Source organism: Pantherophis guttatus, chromosome 2, assembly GCF_059756535.1.
Source record: "Pantherophis guttatus breed Tessera chromosome 2, ASM5975653v1, whole genome shotgun sequence".
In the NCBI taxonomy this organism is placed as follows: Eukaryota; Metazoa; Chordata; class Lepidosauria; order Squamata; family Colubridae; genus Pantherophis; species Pantherophis guttatus.
Genome location: NC_142064.1, coordinates 264,674,966 through 264,691,577, shown reverse-complemented (window position 1 = coordinate 264,691,577; position 16,612 = coordinate 264,674,966). Strand labels below are relative to the sequence as shown.

The 16,612-nt window shown below is 42.2% G+C and overlaps 3 protein-coding genes across 3 annotated transcripts in view; 2 read left to right on the top strand and 1 right to left on the bottom strand.

The window, feature by feature from the left end:
• LOC148115761 (uncharacterized) overlaps positions 1 to 16,612 on the bottom strand; it is a 321,967-nt gene that overhangs the window by 208,557 nt on the left and 96,798 nt on the right. The window lies entirely within an intron of this gene.
• LOC132710892 (uncharacterized) lies at positions 1,278 to 13,813 on the top strand. Its single transcript, XM_060688422.2, has 2 exons — positions 1,278 to 1,364; positions 11,854 to 13,813. Exon 2 carries the CDS (start codon positions 12,114 to 12,116, stop codon positions 13,635 to 13,637), a length of 1,524 nt encoding a protein of 507 aa, XP_060544405.2. The 5' UTR covers positions 1,278 to 1,364; positions 11,854 to 12,113; the 3' UTR covers positions 13,638 to 13,813.
• LOC132710035 (uncharacterized) overlaps positions 1,310 to 16,612 on the top strand; it is a 173,535-nt gene continuing 158,232 nt past the window's right edge. The window contains exon 1 of the mRNA XM_087884098.1: positions 1,310 to 1,364. The gene's annotated coding sequence lies outside the window, so the exon portion shown is untranslated. The remainder of the gene's footprint in view (positions 1,365 to 16,612) is intronic.

Here is a 16,612-nt window from a genome sequence, read left to right as displayed (position 1 = left end):
ATAAATATTTATGAAGTTCTTGTTTGTATGCACAGCTGCTAAATTATTTCCAGCTTCATCCTTTGAATAGAATAATGAAACCTGGAACAGTAACAATAACACCCACCTTCCAAACCACATCTAGATAGGAGAGATTCTTTCTGTCTGCATCCTTGAAGAGCCTAAATCTCACTTGGGGGAAGACTTGCTCTGAGCAGCCTTCCCAATCTCCACAGGAGTTAGCTTTATTATTCCCAAACAGTTTGGGCAAAAGACTTGGAGGGCAATACTTTCCAGAAAGCTGATGTATAGATTTTGCACTTTCTTAGGGGTGACTCAATGGAGATCAAAACCTCTCTACATCTCCCAAACTTTATGACTGATTTCCTGTGTCTGCCAAGGATTTAAGACCCAGGAGAATCAGTGGGTCAGAGGCTCAAAGGGAGCCAGCTTCATTCGTGCTGCCCAGAGATGCTTCCAAGCACACCCATGCTAAATGCCTTGTGCGTCTGTAACTTTGCATACACAGAAGTCTCCATTAGGTCAAAGTGAGAAAGTCACATACCCAGCAGGGCTGGAAAAGGGGATTTAACAAGAGGAGACGACTGTGTATATGGTAAGAGAAATGTTTCCAAAAGGCATTTCCAAGGGCTGGAAAAAAGATTGATAATACACATGTTCATGCAACAATGATCACTCTTTGTTTGATACCCATTCCTTTTTTACATTCAAAATATTAATCTAATAAAATATACAAAATCCTTGCCAAGGAAACTGCAAGGCCAGGCATCAAGACTGACTCTTTGTTTCATACACATTCCTTTTTTTAATTAGAAAATTTAATCTAATAAAATATATAAATCAAATAAAAACAAAGAATGGATAGAGAGAAGCAGGAAAGGAATCGGAAAAAGAAAAATATAATTGCACCTTCCTCCTTTTTCTCTGTTGAGAAATTGTCATCACACATTCTTATATAGAAATTATCTCTGCTCAGTTGACCAGAATAAAAACTGCAAGGCCAGGCATCAAGACTGACCGAAAGGCACCAAAACCGAAGTAGCATCACGTTTCACTTTTTCACTTGGCTCAGTTGCAAAGGTCGGTTGCTGGGAATCGAAAACGACCTGCTGCAATGTAATCACAGGAAACCTCTTCCCAACGCCTTGGTGGAGATTGGAAAAGCGTGTTTTTCCACCTCCTGTCGCTAGATGGCGGTCAGGCAACATCTGTGCCTAGAAAGCCATCAACACTGCATTGCTAGAAAGGCTGGGAAGAGAGGAGAGGCGCAGAGGAACTTCCTCTTCCGGATGGCTGATGGGAGGAAGGTGGTGTGTGCAGAGCGGCTTTTGTGCTGTTTCCATGGTCGAAGCAGCAGCTGCCAGGTGAGTGGAGGGCAGCAGGTGGGAGGAGAGTCCGGGAGCAACTTGGGCTGGAAGCGGAGAAGCAACTGGGCTGAAGCCTCTCAGCTGCGGCTGCTGCAGGTTCCTTCCCTCCCCAAATGGAAGCCCACTGGTGCTGCAGGCTGGGAAACTGGGGGCTGCAATTTCTGCTGGTGGGAAGCTTGAAAAAGCCTCTTTCAAGGGGAGGTTGGTTCTTTGGGAATGGCTTCCCTCCAGAGGTTGTGGCTGCTCCGTCCCTGGAGGGTTTTGAGGGGCGATTGGGCAGCCATTTGTTCTGGACGGAATAGGGTCTCCTGCCTGAACAGGGGATGGACTAGAAGACCTCCAAGGTCCCCCCAACTCAATTCTTCTCTTATGGACCTGATGTTTTCTGGGCAACAAGATCGGATTTATTTGCCTCTGGTCTTTTTTGGGTTGTTCTTGTTTTGTTCTACTTCCATTTCTAGCTAACAAGTATGTGTTTCCTATTGGTGCCCCCCCAGGCTCCACTGTGCTTAACCCAGCACTTTTTAAAAAATAGCTATTGAATGTTTTGACTGTTCAGGTGTATTTATTTATAAAATGTATTGGCCACCAACCTTACCGTGACATAACTGCGATTGACAGATATGGCTCAGTGAAATAAGAGACAGAGTCCAAGTGTGTGTGTGTGTGTGTGTGTGTGTTGATAAGCCAATGCATTTCTTCATCCTCCTAAGAAGGAAGGAACCCTGAGCGTAGTGAAAGGCAGATATTTATACATTTCTTTGCTTTCGCTTCATTACATAAGAGGCAGTTGGCACATGACAGAGAAGATATAGAAATTATAAAAATATTCAAGTTTGCCTTCTGTGGTTTTGGTCATGTGGCTAACCCATAGGCTAGTGTTTCCTGTGAAATTTTCCATCTTATAAAAGATACAAACATTTTCTCCCCACTCCCACCGCTCCACCCTCACCCCATCCCACCCCCCTTGCCCGCCCACCCCCATCCCTAGACTTCCCAGAACAAGCACAGGGTATAGCATTCACAAACATAAAACTAAAATATGCTAACAATTTGTTGGGTTCAAATTCTCCCTAGTTCTTTAACTCCTTATAACTCAAAACACTAAAAACATAAACTAAAGATTAAAAATGTTTCATTCATAAGCTATATGAAACTTCTTAGTCTGATAGTTGTTTTGAATATAGTCAATCCACCTTCTCCATTCCTATATATATCTTTCGTTTGAGTGATCTTTAAGATATGATGAAATTTTCGCCATCTCTGCCAAATGCGCGACTTTTAATGTCCATTCCTCAATAGTAGGTGGATCTTCTTTCTTCCAATACTGTGCCACCAGTAACCTGGCTGCTGTTATTAAGTTTAAAACCAACTTAGTCTCTGTCACAGTACATTCTGTAACTATTCCCAACAAAAGAGCCTTGATAGTACAGTGGTCTAAGCACTCTGTTATTAACACAGCTGCCTGCAATTACTGCTGGTTCGAATCTCTCCAAGGCTCAAGGTTGACTCAGCCTTCCATCCTTTCAAAGGTAGGTGAAATGAGGACCCAGTTTGTGGGGGCAATAAGCTGACTTTGTATAAAATATACAAAAGTATGAAGGCTATTGCTTAACGCATTGTAAGATGCCCTGAGTCTCCGGAGAAGGGCGTCATATAAATCAAATGAAAAAAAACAACTGTGGTGTAAATTTGATCTTTTTCTTTAAAATATTTTGAATAATCCACCATATTTTTATCCAAAAAGCCTTAATTTTTTTACATGTCCACCATATATGAAAATACGTAGTGTCTTCACACTCACATTGCCAACATTTAGGTTGTAAATTTGGATACATACAGGCTAGTTTTTTTGGATCTAAATGCCATCTATAAAAGATTTTATAAAAGTTCTCTCTTAAATTTTGGGCTTGTGTAAATCTTACATTTCTAACCCATATCTTTCCCCATGTTTCCATCATTATTGGTTCTCCTATATTTTGTGCCCATTTTATCATACAATCCTTGACTAGCTCTGTTTCTGAATGTATTTCCACTAATACATTATACAACCTTTTTATATGCATTTGACTTTTGTCTCTTATTTGTTTTATCAAGTTCTCATCCTGTTGCAAAATACCAGTTTTCTGATCTTCTCCCCATCTGGCCTGCAGCTGTCCATACTGAAACCAAGTTCTAATGGACCTGGATGAAACCGTCTATCTAGATCCGTTCCAGTCCGGCTTCAGGCCCGGGTACAGCACGGAAACTGCATTGGTCGCGTTGGTTGATGATCTCTGGATGGCTCGGGACAGAGGTTGTTCCTCTGTTCTGGTCCTATTAGACCTCTCAGCGGCTTTTGATACCATCGACCATGGTATCATGCTGCGCCGGTTGGAGGGGTTGGGAGTGGGAGGCACTGTTTTACGGTGGTTCTCCTCCTATCTCACCGACCGGTCGCAGTCTGTGTTGGCTGGAGGGCAGAGGTCGACCTCAAGGCACTTGGTTTGTGGGGTGCCACAAGGGTCGGTCCTCTCGCCTCTCCTGTTCAACATTTATGTGAAGCCGCTGGGCGAGATCATCCGTGGTTTTGGGGTGCAGTGCCATTTGTACGCTGATGACACCCAGCTGTACATCTCCACCCCAGACCACCCCAACGATGCCCTTGAAGTGATGTCCCGGTGCCTGGAGGCGGTGCGGGTCTGGATGGGGAGGAACAGGCTCCGACTCAATCCCTCCAAGACTGAGTGGCTGTGGCTGCCGGCGTCCCGATATAGTCAGCTGGTGCCATCGCTGACTATTGCGGGCGAGACATTGGCCCCCACGGAGAGGGCGCGTAACTTGGGTGTCCTCCTGGACGCACGGCTGTCTTTAGAAGAGCATATGATGGCCGTGGCCAGGGGGGCTTTCTATCAGGTTCGCCTGATACGCCAGTTGCGCCCCTTTCTGGATCGGGACTCCCTATGCACGGTCACTCATGCCCTCGTTACTTCCCGCCTCGACTACTGCAACGCTCTCTACATGGGGCTCCCCTTGAGGAGCACTCGGAGGCTCCAACTGGTGCAGAATGCGGCCGCGCGGGTACTTATGGGGGCAACATGGCGCTCCCACGTTTCACCTCTCCTGCGCGAGCTGCATTGGCTTCCAGTGGTCTTCCGAGTGCGCTTCAAGGTGTTGGTTCTTATCTTCAAAGCGCTCCATGGGTTAGGACCCAGTTATTTACGAGACCACCTTTTGCCTCCGATAACCTCCCACCGGCCAACACGCTCCCACAGAGAGGGTCTCCTCAGGGTGCCATCTGTCAGGCAATGTCGGCTGGCGACCCCCCGGGGAAGAGCCTTCTCTGTGGGGGCACCCGCCCTCTGGAATGAGCTACCCCCAGGGATACGACTAATCCCGGACCTCCGGACCTTCCGCCGGGCCCTGAAGACTTTTTTATTTCAGCAAGCCGGGCTGGGTTAAAAAATTTTAATTGGGTGAATTTTATGGGTAATGGGGTTTTAAATTGGAGAAGCCTAAGATAATTTAATTTTGTTTTAATGTATTTTAATATTTGTATTGTGTGTTTTTAATTCTGGCTGTTCACCGCCCCGAGTCCTTCGGGAGAGGGGGCGGTATAAAAATTTAATAAATAAATAAATAAATAAATAAATATTCCTCCTTCTCTTAATTGTTCCATAGATTTTAGTTGTAATCTAACTCCTTCTTTATAAAGGAGTTCCTTTTATGTAATCGTATCTTGTTTTTGCTCCACATTTATATCCTCTATCGCGTGTCTGGGTACTGTCCATATTGGTAACTTATTGTTTAATTTGTATTGATACTTCTTCCAGACACGCAATAAAGCATTCTTTAATATATGACTTTTAAAAGTCTTATCTACTTTCTTATCATACAATAAATAAGCAGCCATAGACCAGACCATATCCTTCAATGTTTCATATCCTTTCCTCCGTTAAATTTAGCCAATCATTAACTGCTGAGAGGGCAGCAGCTTCATAATACAATCTTAAAATGGGCATTTGAAGACCTCCTCTTTCTCGTGTATCTTGCATTATCTTTTGATTTACTCTCGGTTTCTTCCCTGCCCACACAAATTTATTTATGCCCTTCTGCCATTCCTTCAAATTTTCAACTTTTTAAGTATAGGTATCATTTGAAAAAAAAAATAAAAACCTTAGTAAGACATTCATTTTTACTGCCGCTATCCTTCCCAGCAAGGACAATTGTAATTTTTTGCATTTTTCCATCTCTTTCTGTATTTTTTGCCACAACGGTTCATAATTGTGCTGATATAGTTTCATATTTGTGGTCACAATATAAACCCCTAAATATTTAACCTTCTTTCCTATCTCAAATCCTGTTACCCTTTCTATCTCTTCTTTTTGGCTTCTAGTCATATTTTTAGCTATTATCTTTGTTTTAGCTGTATTTATTTTAAAACCAGATACTTGTCCATATGGGTTAATTATATCCATCAAGGCTGTAATCGATTGTGCTGGTTGGGCTAAGGTAACAAACAGGTCATCCGCAAATGCCCGTAACTTATACTCATGCTGTCTGATTTTAATTCCCTTTATTGTATCTGTCCCACATATTTTACTCAGTAAAATTTCCAGCGTCAAAATAAACAACAATGGAGACAAGGGACAACCTTGCCTTGTTCCTTTTTCTATATTAAAAATATCTGTTAAACCACCATTAATTATTATTTGCGCTGTTTGTTTCTGATATATTGCCTTAATAGATTGTATAAAATAATCTCCAAGTTGCATCCTTTCTGTTAATTTCAATAGAAAATGCCAATTCAATCTATTAAAGGCTTTCTCAGCATCCAAAATACTAGCATTGCGGGGACCTGGTTGTTCCTCCCCAAATACTCTAGTAAGTTAACAATTTGCCTTACATTACTTTTCATTTGTCTACCATTTATAAAACCAGTTTGATCATGATGAATCATTTGCTGCATAACTATCATTAATCTATTTGCTAATATTTTAGCAAAAAATCTTATAATATGTATTTAAAAATGAAATCGGCCTGTAGTTTTTTGGATCTGTATGATCTTGACCCTCTTTTGGGATCAAAGAAATAAAAGCCGTCTTCCAAGTTGGAGGTACCTCTCCTCCCTGTTGTATATTGTTAAATAATTCCTTCAGTGGTTCCACCATTTCCTCCTGTAAACTTTTATAATAAACAGCTGTCAAACCATCCGTCCCAGGAGCTTTACCCACCTTCAATTGCTTAATTGCAAACAAAATTTCCTCGGAAGTTATCAATTGATTTAAACTATCCCTCTGCTCTTTTGAAGTTATATAAATGTTCTCTTTCTGCAAATATCTATCTATATCTGTATCTTGAATTTTATCACCAGTATACGGCCTTGAGTAAAACTCTAAAAAAGATTTTTTAATCAATTCTTGCTCATGAACCTCTTTACCGTTGTATTTTATTTTCTCTATAGTCCTTGATTTCTGCTTTTTCCTTAACAAATATGCTAACCATCTGCCAGGTTTATTGGCATTACAAAAAGTATTATGTTTAGCATATTGTAAATTAGTTGCCACTTGGTCTGCTATTAACATGTTAAATTGACCTTTCAGTAAATTAATTGCCTCTTTAATTCTCTTATCTGTTGGATTGGCTATCAAAGCTCGTTCTTGTTTTCTAATCTCTTCTTCTAGTTCCTTTCTTTTTTCCCCCTGTTTTTTTCTGTACTTATTATTCAAATATATCAAAATACCGCATATATGCTTTACTTGCATCCCACACCATTTCCATTGATGTACCCTTTTGCATATTCATAACAAAAAATTCTTTCATAAATTTTTTACACTGTTTAACATTTTCTTCATATCTAAACAAATTATCGTTTAACCTCCAGGACCTCCTAAGCCCCTTTCCATACTCCAGTTCCATCCAGACTGGACTATGGTCTGTCAATGTTCTTGAACAAATCTTCGTATTCTTCACCCTAGAAAAGAGGTCGTTAGTAATTAGTATAAAGTCAATCCTTGAAAAGGGTTGATGTCTATCCGAAAAGAAAGTAAAATCTTTTTCTTCTGGGTTTCTTTCACACCAAATATCCCTCAACTCCCAATCATCCATCATCTCCAAAAACGATTTGGGCAATCTTGCTTTTGCTGAAACATTTTGCTTAGGTCCCTTCTTGTTCTTTTTAACATCCAAAACACCATTCCAATCACCCAATAGGATACAAGTTTTGTATCCCCATTGTGTCAACTTAGAATGTAGACAATTATAAAATTTTTCCTGTTGTTGGTTCGGGGCGTATACTCCAATTAAAAGTAATTTTTCTCCCTTTATTAAAAGTTCAATTGCTAAGAATCTTCCTTGATTGTCTGCTTCAATTAATTTAGCAATTAAGTCTCTTTTCAAATATATAACTATACCATTTTTCTTCTCTGGTGCTGCTGCTACATAATGTGTACCTAATCTTGTATTTATTAAATATTTTTGATCTTCTATCCTAATATGAGTCTCTTGTAAACAAATTACGTCATTTTTAAATTGTTTAAGATAGTGAAACATTTTCCTCCTCTTCTGTGAAGAATTCAAACCATTAACATTCCAAGTTAAAAATCTAGTTCCCATGTTTGGCCCTCTGAAGCATTTGGAGCATTTGCTGATGGTCATGCCTCATTTGACCTTTAGGTCTGGCTCCTCCCACTGCTTCTGTTTTTGTAGTTCCTTGAGTTACCATCTGGAGTTGTTGCTGTCTTAATTCTTCCTTGCGTTTAGCTGTTGCTGCTCTGGCCTGTCTTTGATCCTTTGGTTCTTCTGGTATATCAATTAAATCCAAATCTTGAACAGCTATCTGGATTTGTAGCAAATCTTCTTGACTGGTCGAGGCTCCCCCCTGAACTATTGTCATCAGCTCTTCTCTCTCTCCTTCCATTACTTCCTTTTTTCTTTTAACTTCTGGTGATTTTGGTGGCCCAGCCTTTAACACGTTGGCATAGAAATCTCTTGCTTTCCATACTGTATTAAGCCGATATCTCTCACCCGAATAGTTCACAACTAAGCCGGCTGGCAGTATAGATTCCCATCTATACTGTATTTGGCATTTTCTCAGTTCATCCACCAGAAAGGCATAATCCCTTCTGGCTCGCAACATTTTTTTGGGGGGGGGGATTTCTTTCATTGTCATCACCTCCTGGCCTTCCACTTGAAGCTTATTTTTAAAGGTAGCCTGTAAAATTTCATTACGTAGTCTCCTTGTGGTAAAGTATATTACAATGTCTCTTGGTAAATGTTTCTGTCTGGCCACCCACGAATTGACGCGATATATCTTGTCAATCTGCCAGCCTAACTCCACTTTCTGCACCCCCAACATCTGTGTCAATGCCTCTGACATCATCTCTTTCAAATTCTCTTGTTTGTTCTCCTTCACCCCTCTTATTCTTAGAGCAAATTCCATATCTCTGTATTGAATCATTGTTACATCAGCTTCAGCCCTTTCAATTTTGTTCTGAGTCTCTCCTAATTTATTGTCCAAAATTTCAGTAGATTGCTTAATTTCTTCAACTTTATCATCCAAGATTTCAATGTGACCTGCCAAACCTTTAAATGCCAATATTATATCATCCCTATTTTCCTGAATCCGAACTGAGATCTCATCTGAAACAGACTGTGTTTTTTCATTAATTTCATTAATTTTTTCATTAATCACAGTAGCAATTTTATCCTGTGTAGCTTTTAGGGCTTCTTGTATCATTTCAAACGTTAAAGTCTGTGGATCTGTTGGGGGAACAGAGGCTTACATTCTAGAAGTATGGGCTGGAGAGCTTCCGGCACTCCCAGTTCCTTTAATAGGAACAGTCTTTACAGGTTTTGAGGCCATTTTTCAGTTTAAATTAATCTTTGTATTTTAATCAGAAGCCAAAAAGAAGAGTTCAACAAAGTTGAAATTTTTTCCAGTCTTAAATTGATGTCTTAAAATCCTCCTCCTTTCAGTACAAAAATATTTCCCAAGCAAGAGGCTATCAGCGAAATGAAACTTTCCTTTAACTTTCACTTTCCACGCCCTTTCAAGCCTCAATCATCTTGTTACAAATTTACTAAGTTGTTATTTCCGAAGGAGGTAATGAACATTGGAGTTAAGTTTAGATACTTGCAGTCTGACTTCTCCTGGCTTGTTCTGCCTGCAGCAATTTAGGATGTTGGAAATCCCCTCAGTTGTTATTGGCAGAATTGGTCGCGGCGCCTTGCTCCACTAATTAGCAGAGTCGTCCAAGGTCCGGAGCAGATTGACAGGCTTCTAGGGAGCTTTCGCCCTTTGCGCCCCAGAATTTCTCCTAGGGCACTTGGGGAGCTCTACCTTCACCTGTCGGCTCTCCTCTCTCCCCTTCGCCCGGGGAGAAAGTTTCCAACCGCCAGACAGCTGTTTTTCGGCTGTTCTGGTGGCTTTTACGATACCGGGGATCGGGCGCTCACGGAGGAGCGTCTGCAATGCGCGTGGAGCCAACCGGAAGTCGCTTCAAAAGCCTTTTGAGGCCTGAACTTCAGCCTTGCCATCTCAACATATGAGCAATCATCCAATTCATCCAATTCCTGATTAACAATAGCTCAGAAGGTTTCAGATGTTTTTTCAGACTTCAAAGACATGAATTATCTTCATATTGTAGGCGTGTATATTTTTATTTCTGAATGTACATACCTGCAAATGTATAATCTATCCCCAGGACCTCCAGATAAACAGTCATGTGAAAAAGAAAATATACACACCTTGACTTTTATGATTTTATGTATCAAGGCATAGTAAAAATCAATTGGTCCTTAGGAGTTCTTAATAGTAGGTAAATACAACCATAGATGAACAACAGCACATGAAATATTACATCAGGTCATCATTTATTTTATAGAAAGGAAGCCAAAACAGAGAAGTCATATATGAAAAATGTATGATTCAATAATTTGTAGAACTATCTTTATCAGCAACAACTAGAAGTAATTGTTTTCTGTGTGACTTTATCAGTCTCTTGCAGTGTTGTGGAGGAATTTTGGCCCAGTCTTTTTTACAACATTGCTTCAGTTCATTGAGGTTTGTGGGTGTTTTTTTATGCACAACTCTCTTGAGGTCCTGCCAATTGGGTTGAGCTCTTGACTTTGATTGCATCACCTTGATTCTTTTTCAGCTATTTTGTTGTAGATTTGCTGATGTGTTTTGTGACCATTATCCTGTTGCATAATCCTTTGTCAGCCAAGCTTTAGCTATTGGTGAGATGGCCTCTGGACCAATTGTATTATGGCCAACCATCTCCACTTTGGTCTGGTCTGTGCAAAGGACAGTGTTCCCGAAGTCCTGTGATTTGTTCAGATGCAACTTTGCAAACAACAGCCATGTGCTATGACCTTTTTAGAGAGAAGAGGCTTTCTCCATTCAACCCTTCCAAACGAACCATACTTCTTCAGTAATTTTCTAATTCCATTGTTATGAATCTTAACATTTAACATGCTAACTGAAGCCTGTAGAGCAGGGGCATCAAACATGCGTCATCACTGCATGATCATGTGACGTATCACAACATTTTCCCCCTTCTTTAAACGTGGCCGTGGCCGGTACGTGACCCATCTGGCCCACAGGCCACTAGTTTGACAGCTCTGCTGTAGAGTCTGAGATATAACTCTTTGCAATTTCTCTGGCCATTCCACCATCTGACCTTGGGCTGAATTTCCTTGAACGTCCACTCCTGGGAAGATTAGCAACTCTCCTGAATGCTTTACACTTCTCTTCCACACTGTAGAATGATGGGTTTTTAATTGTTTGGAAATGACCTTTTAAACCTTCCCAATTTGATGGGCAGCAACAATTTCTTCTCTAAGATCATTGCTGATTCTTTATTCTTTGGCATTGTGTTAACACAGAACTCAGTGTCAGAGATAGATGTAATCATACTTGCTGATTATCAATTGATCAAGGGCATTTTATTAGCAGTACGTGGCTGTTACTTCCCCTCTTTATACTCTGGAAGCAGTGAGAAATTTCCTAATGGTGAGAACAATTAACCAGCAGAACAGCTGGCCTTCAGAAGTTGTGGTGCTCATCACTGGAGGCTTTTTAGAAGAGATGAGACAGCCATTTGTCTGAAATGATATAGGGTGACCTCCAAGGTCCCTTCCAATTCTGTTATTCTCTTCTGTTCTGTTACGATGATATTTATGATACCCTGATAAGTAAAACCACAAGAAATCAAAGCAGGTGTAGTTTCTTTTTCAATTGATAGTATTTGAAAACAACCTTTGCATTGCTAAGAATTTGTGATTGACTGAAGTCAACAATCGAATTAGAATCATTGAATGGATATTCAAACTTGGATCTGGGTGGTCTTCCATGTGTCAGTTGAATCATGATCAATGTAAGAGCTTATTGGAGCATTGTGGCATGTTTGCTTTTTCATTATAATGTAAACTTTTTTCTTCTTTTCTCATCTTCTGCAACCATTTTATGCACAATTAAAGATACACTTTTATTTGAATCTTATAGACAAAGAAGATGGCAATGAGCACTCTGGACAACTGAGGATAACAACAACCAGTAATTCAAAGCAGCACTAAAGATATTATCCATATTTTTGACCACCTCAAGAATATTAGTTGTGGAAAAGCTCCATAGACGTTTCTGTTCTGGGAAAGATACAACTTGCAAATCACAGCTGATTATGCCAGAGGGGACCCATACTGGTGAAAAAACGTACAAATACTCTGTATGTGGCAAAAGTTTTGGTCACAACTTGATTTTCTTTCATGGAAGGACCCACACAAGAGAGAAGCCGTACAAATGTTCCCAATGCGGTAAATGCTTTAGCAAGCATGGTAACATGGACTCACACCAAGGAGAAACCCTTTGAATGTCCTGATTGTGGGAAATTTTTCAGTCAGAATTCCAGCCTGATTCAACACCAGAGGCCTCACACAGGAGAGAAACCCTTTGAATGTCCTGACTGTGGGAAAAGTTTCAGTGAAAATTCCAGCCTGATTAAACACCAGAGGATTCACACAGGAGAGAAACCCTTTGAATGTCCTGATTGTCGGAAAAGTTTCAGTCAGAATTCCAGCCTGGTTCAACACCAAAGGACTCACACAGGAGAGAAACCATTTGCATGTTCTGATTGTGGAAAATGTTTTGTTCAGAATTCCAGCTTGGTTCAACACCAGAGGACTCACACAGGAGAGAAACCCTTTGAATGTCCTGACTGTGGGAAAAGTTTCAGTCAAAATTCCAACCTGATTGGCCACCAGAGGACCCACACAGGAGAGAAACCCTTTGAATGTCCTGACTGTGAGAAAAGTTTCAGTCAAAATTCCAGCCTGGTTAAACACCAGAGGATTCACACAGGAGAGAAACCCTTTGAATGTCCTGACTGTGGGAAAAGTTTCAGTCAGAATTCCAGCCTGGTTCAACACCAGAGGATTCACACAGGAGTGAAACCTTTTGAATGTCCTGACTGTGGGAAAAGTTTCAGTCGGAATTCCAACCTCATTGGCCACCAGAGGACTCACACAGGAGAGAAACCCTTTGAATGTCCTGACTGTGGGAAATGTTTCAGTCAGAATTCCAGCCTGGTTCAACACCAAAGGATTCACACAGGAGTGAAACCCTTTGAATGTCCTGATTGTGGGAAAAGTTTCCGTCAGATTTCCAGCCTGGTTAAACACCAGAGGACTCATACAGAAGAGAAACCCTTTGAATGTCCTGATTGTGGGAAAAGTTTCAGTCGGAATTCCAGCCTGGTTAAACACCAGAGGATTCACACAGGAGTGAAACCCTTTGAATGTCCTGACTGTGGGAAAAGTTTCAGTCGGAATTCCAACCTCATTGGCCACCAGAGGACTCACACCGGAGAGAAACCCTTTGAATGTCCTGACTGTGGGAAAAGTTTCAGTCAATATTTCAACCTCATTGGCCACCAGAGGATTCACACAGGAGAGAAACCCTTTGAATGTCCTGACTGTGGGAAAAGTTTCAGTCAGAATTCCAGCCTGGTTCAACACCAAAGGATTCACACAGGAGAGAAACCCTTTAAATGTCCTCATTGTGGGAAATGTTTCAGTGATAATTCCAGCGTGCTTAAACACCAGAGAACTCACACAGGAGAGAAACCATATGAGTGTCCAGACTGTGGGAAATGTTTCAGTGAAAATTCTAACTTGGTTAGACACCAGAGAACTCACACAGGAGAGAAACCATATGAGTGTCCAGACTGTGGGAAAGATTTCAGTACTAAGGATAGCCTTCTAAATCATACACACAGGGGAAAAACCATTTAAGTGCCCCGAGTGTGCATGATGCTTCAGGAAACCTTCCAACCTTATCGTACACAAGAAAATCCACATGAGGCCCAATGTGATGAGTGTAGTAAGGGTTTGAAATTCATTTCTAATGTCACATTGTAAGTCCAGCTGAGAAATTGACTATTTAATTTGACTACAAAGAATTTGCCTGATTTTTTGTAGGCAAATATGTCATGATTTTAGTCAGAAAGGAAGAAAGAAAAAATTGGAACATACTAGTTTGATAAAGGCTATCTGGCCATCAGCAGCAGAAGTTGCTGAATATTTATTTTTGCAGAAATTGTGCAATTATGTAAAAATCTTTTTAGGAGTGTTCTTTGCATTTTTATCATGGTAGATGATAGAAATGCCAGAGGCATAGTCCCAGCCTTTTTCTCCCTGGGTGCCCCCGAGATTTTCAGCCCCAGAATTCCCCCAGCCAGCATCTCTTTGGGATAGGAGCACCCAGACTATAGTTAAGAGATTGTGGCTCCTTATATAATAGCAATAGCACCTTGACTTATTTACCGCTTCACAGTGCTTTATAGCCCTCTCTAAGTGGTTTACATAGTCAGCATATTGCCCTCAACAATCTGGGTCCTCATTTTATCGACCTCGGAAGGATAGAAAGCCAAGTCAACCTTGAGCCGGTGGGAATTGTGCTGTCAAACTGCGCCACCATGGCTCTTATGAGGAGAAAGTGAGCGTAGAGTGGAGGGATTCAAAGTTCATCTTTTCCTAACTGTTCCAGGAATTCAGCGCACGAAGCATGTCTGTTCAGATTGTGTCAAGAATGAGGCACGCAAGTGGAAGAAACCACAAAACCAGTGTAATATTTCAGATGTAAAGGCTGTTCTGCCCTGCAGGTGACCTTCATGAAGAAGAGCTGTAGAAATACTGAGTTGAGGAGAAAAGGGATAGTAGTTTTCAGCACAGGATCTCCAGGTTTATTCACAACTCCTGCTGTGATCTCCTTTGTTTTTAGGGGCCTCCTTGTTAAGACTTTGACAGCTGGGCCCTGAGAACAGCACCAAGGGACTGATCCTTTTGTGGTTCTCCCCTCTTGGTGGGGAGATGTGAGAAAAAAATTGTACAGTAGATAATCAAGCAAAATTAAATGAAGCCAATCTAAGAGTCAGAGGGGATGGTCTATAGAGCGAGGTCAAAAGCCATAAGTCCCTACTCAGACGAACAGTCCATTTCCTCAGAATCAAACTTTGAAGCTCAGATTGAAAGGTGGAAAGTAGGTGTTATATTTTGAAGATACTGGATCTTAAAAACTGCAGCCTTGAATTTGGGGCTGGAGTAGCAGGAACAGCTGTATGGATAGATTTTTTGGGGAGGAAGAAAGCCCAGTTTGGTGGTCAACAGGCTACAGCCTGAGAGACGCTCATTTCCGGTCCTGCTTTAGGCACAAAGCCATCTCAGAGACTTGGCCTGTCCCGTCCTGTCAGGTCTTTGAAGGGAAATCTGCTTACAAAAAATCTTGCCAAGGAAACTGCAGAGAAACGGGAGTGCAGGATAACTCCCCAAAACCTACTTTTGCAACTTTGGAGAGTGAAGCCTGACCTACTTAGCTTCCCAAGATTAGGGACGTGTTGTGCCATAAATATTTATGAAGTTCTTGTTTGTATGCACAGCTGCTAAATTATTTCCAGCTTCATCCTATGAATGGAATAATGAAACCTGGAACAATAACAATAACACTCACCTTCCAAACCACATCTAGATAGGAGAGATTCTGTCTGCATTGAAGGAAGGGCGGAGGATTTCGGACAATACCTGTATGACAAAATCGCTCAGATCCGGGTGGATTTGGACTCTGACTGGGTAGATCAGGGCAGGGTGACGAGGAACAGTCTTGAGAATGTTATCTGGGAGGAGTTTGATGCTGTGACTCCCGATGATGTGGACAGGATTTTGCGGAGACTTAGTGCGGCCAAAAGTTTACTGGACCCGTGTCCCTCCTGGTTGGTACTGGCTTCCCGGGAGGTTACACGACGCTGGCTCCAGGGCGTCATTAATGCTTTGTTGAGTGAGGGTCACCTCCCCGCTGCCCTGAAAGAGGCGGTGGTGAGGCCTCTCCTCAAGAAGCTGTCCCTGGATCCGGCAATATTGGCTAACTATCGTCCTGTCTCCAACCTTGGCTTCATTGCGAAGGTTATTGAGAGTGTGGTCGCGCAACAGTTTCCGCAATTCCTGGAGGAAACATCCTATCTAGATCCATTCCAGTCGGGTTTCAGGTCTGGGCACAGCACGGAAACGGCATTGGTCGCGTTGGTGGATGATCTCTGGAGGGCTCGGGACAAGGGTTGTTCCTCTGTTCTGGTCCTATTAGATCTCTCAGCGGCTTTTGATACCATCGACCATGGTATCATGCTGCACCGGCTGGAAGAGTTGGGGGTGGGAGGCACTGTGTTGCGGTGGTTCTCCTCCTTTCTCTCCGACCGGTCGCAGTCTGTGTTGGCAGGGGGGCAGAGGTCGACCTCGAGGCCTCTCATCTGTGGAGTGCCGCAGGGATCGGTCCTCTCGCCCCTTCTGTTCAACATTTATGTGAAGCCGCTGGGTGAGATCATCCGTGGCTTTGGGGTGAGATACCATCAGTACGCTGATGACACCCAGCTGTACATCTCCACCCCAGGCCACCCCAACGATGCCCTTGAAGTGATGTCCCAGTGCCTGGAGGCTGTGCGGATCTGGATGGGGAGGAACAGGCTCAAGCTCAACCCTTCCAAGACTGAGTGGCTGTGACTCCCGGCATCCCGATATAGTCAGTTGACTCCATCACTGACTATTGGGGGCGAGTCTTTGGCCCCCACTGAAAGGGCTCGGAATCTGGGAGTCCTCCTGGATAGGCAGCTGTCTTTGGAGGAACATCTGACGGCTGTCACCAGGGGGACCTTTTATCAGGTTCGCCTGATTCGCCAGTTGCGGCCCTTTCTCGATCGGGATTCCTTGTGCACAGTCACTCA

Coding starts and splice junctions, on each gene's coding strand:
- LOC132710892 (XM_060688422.2), top strand. CDS start 12,114: ATGGAAGGACCCACACAAGAGAGAAGCCGTACAAATGTTCCCAATGCG.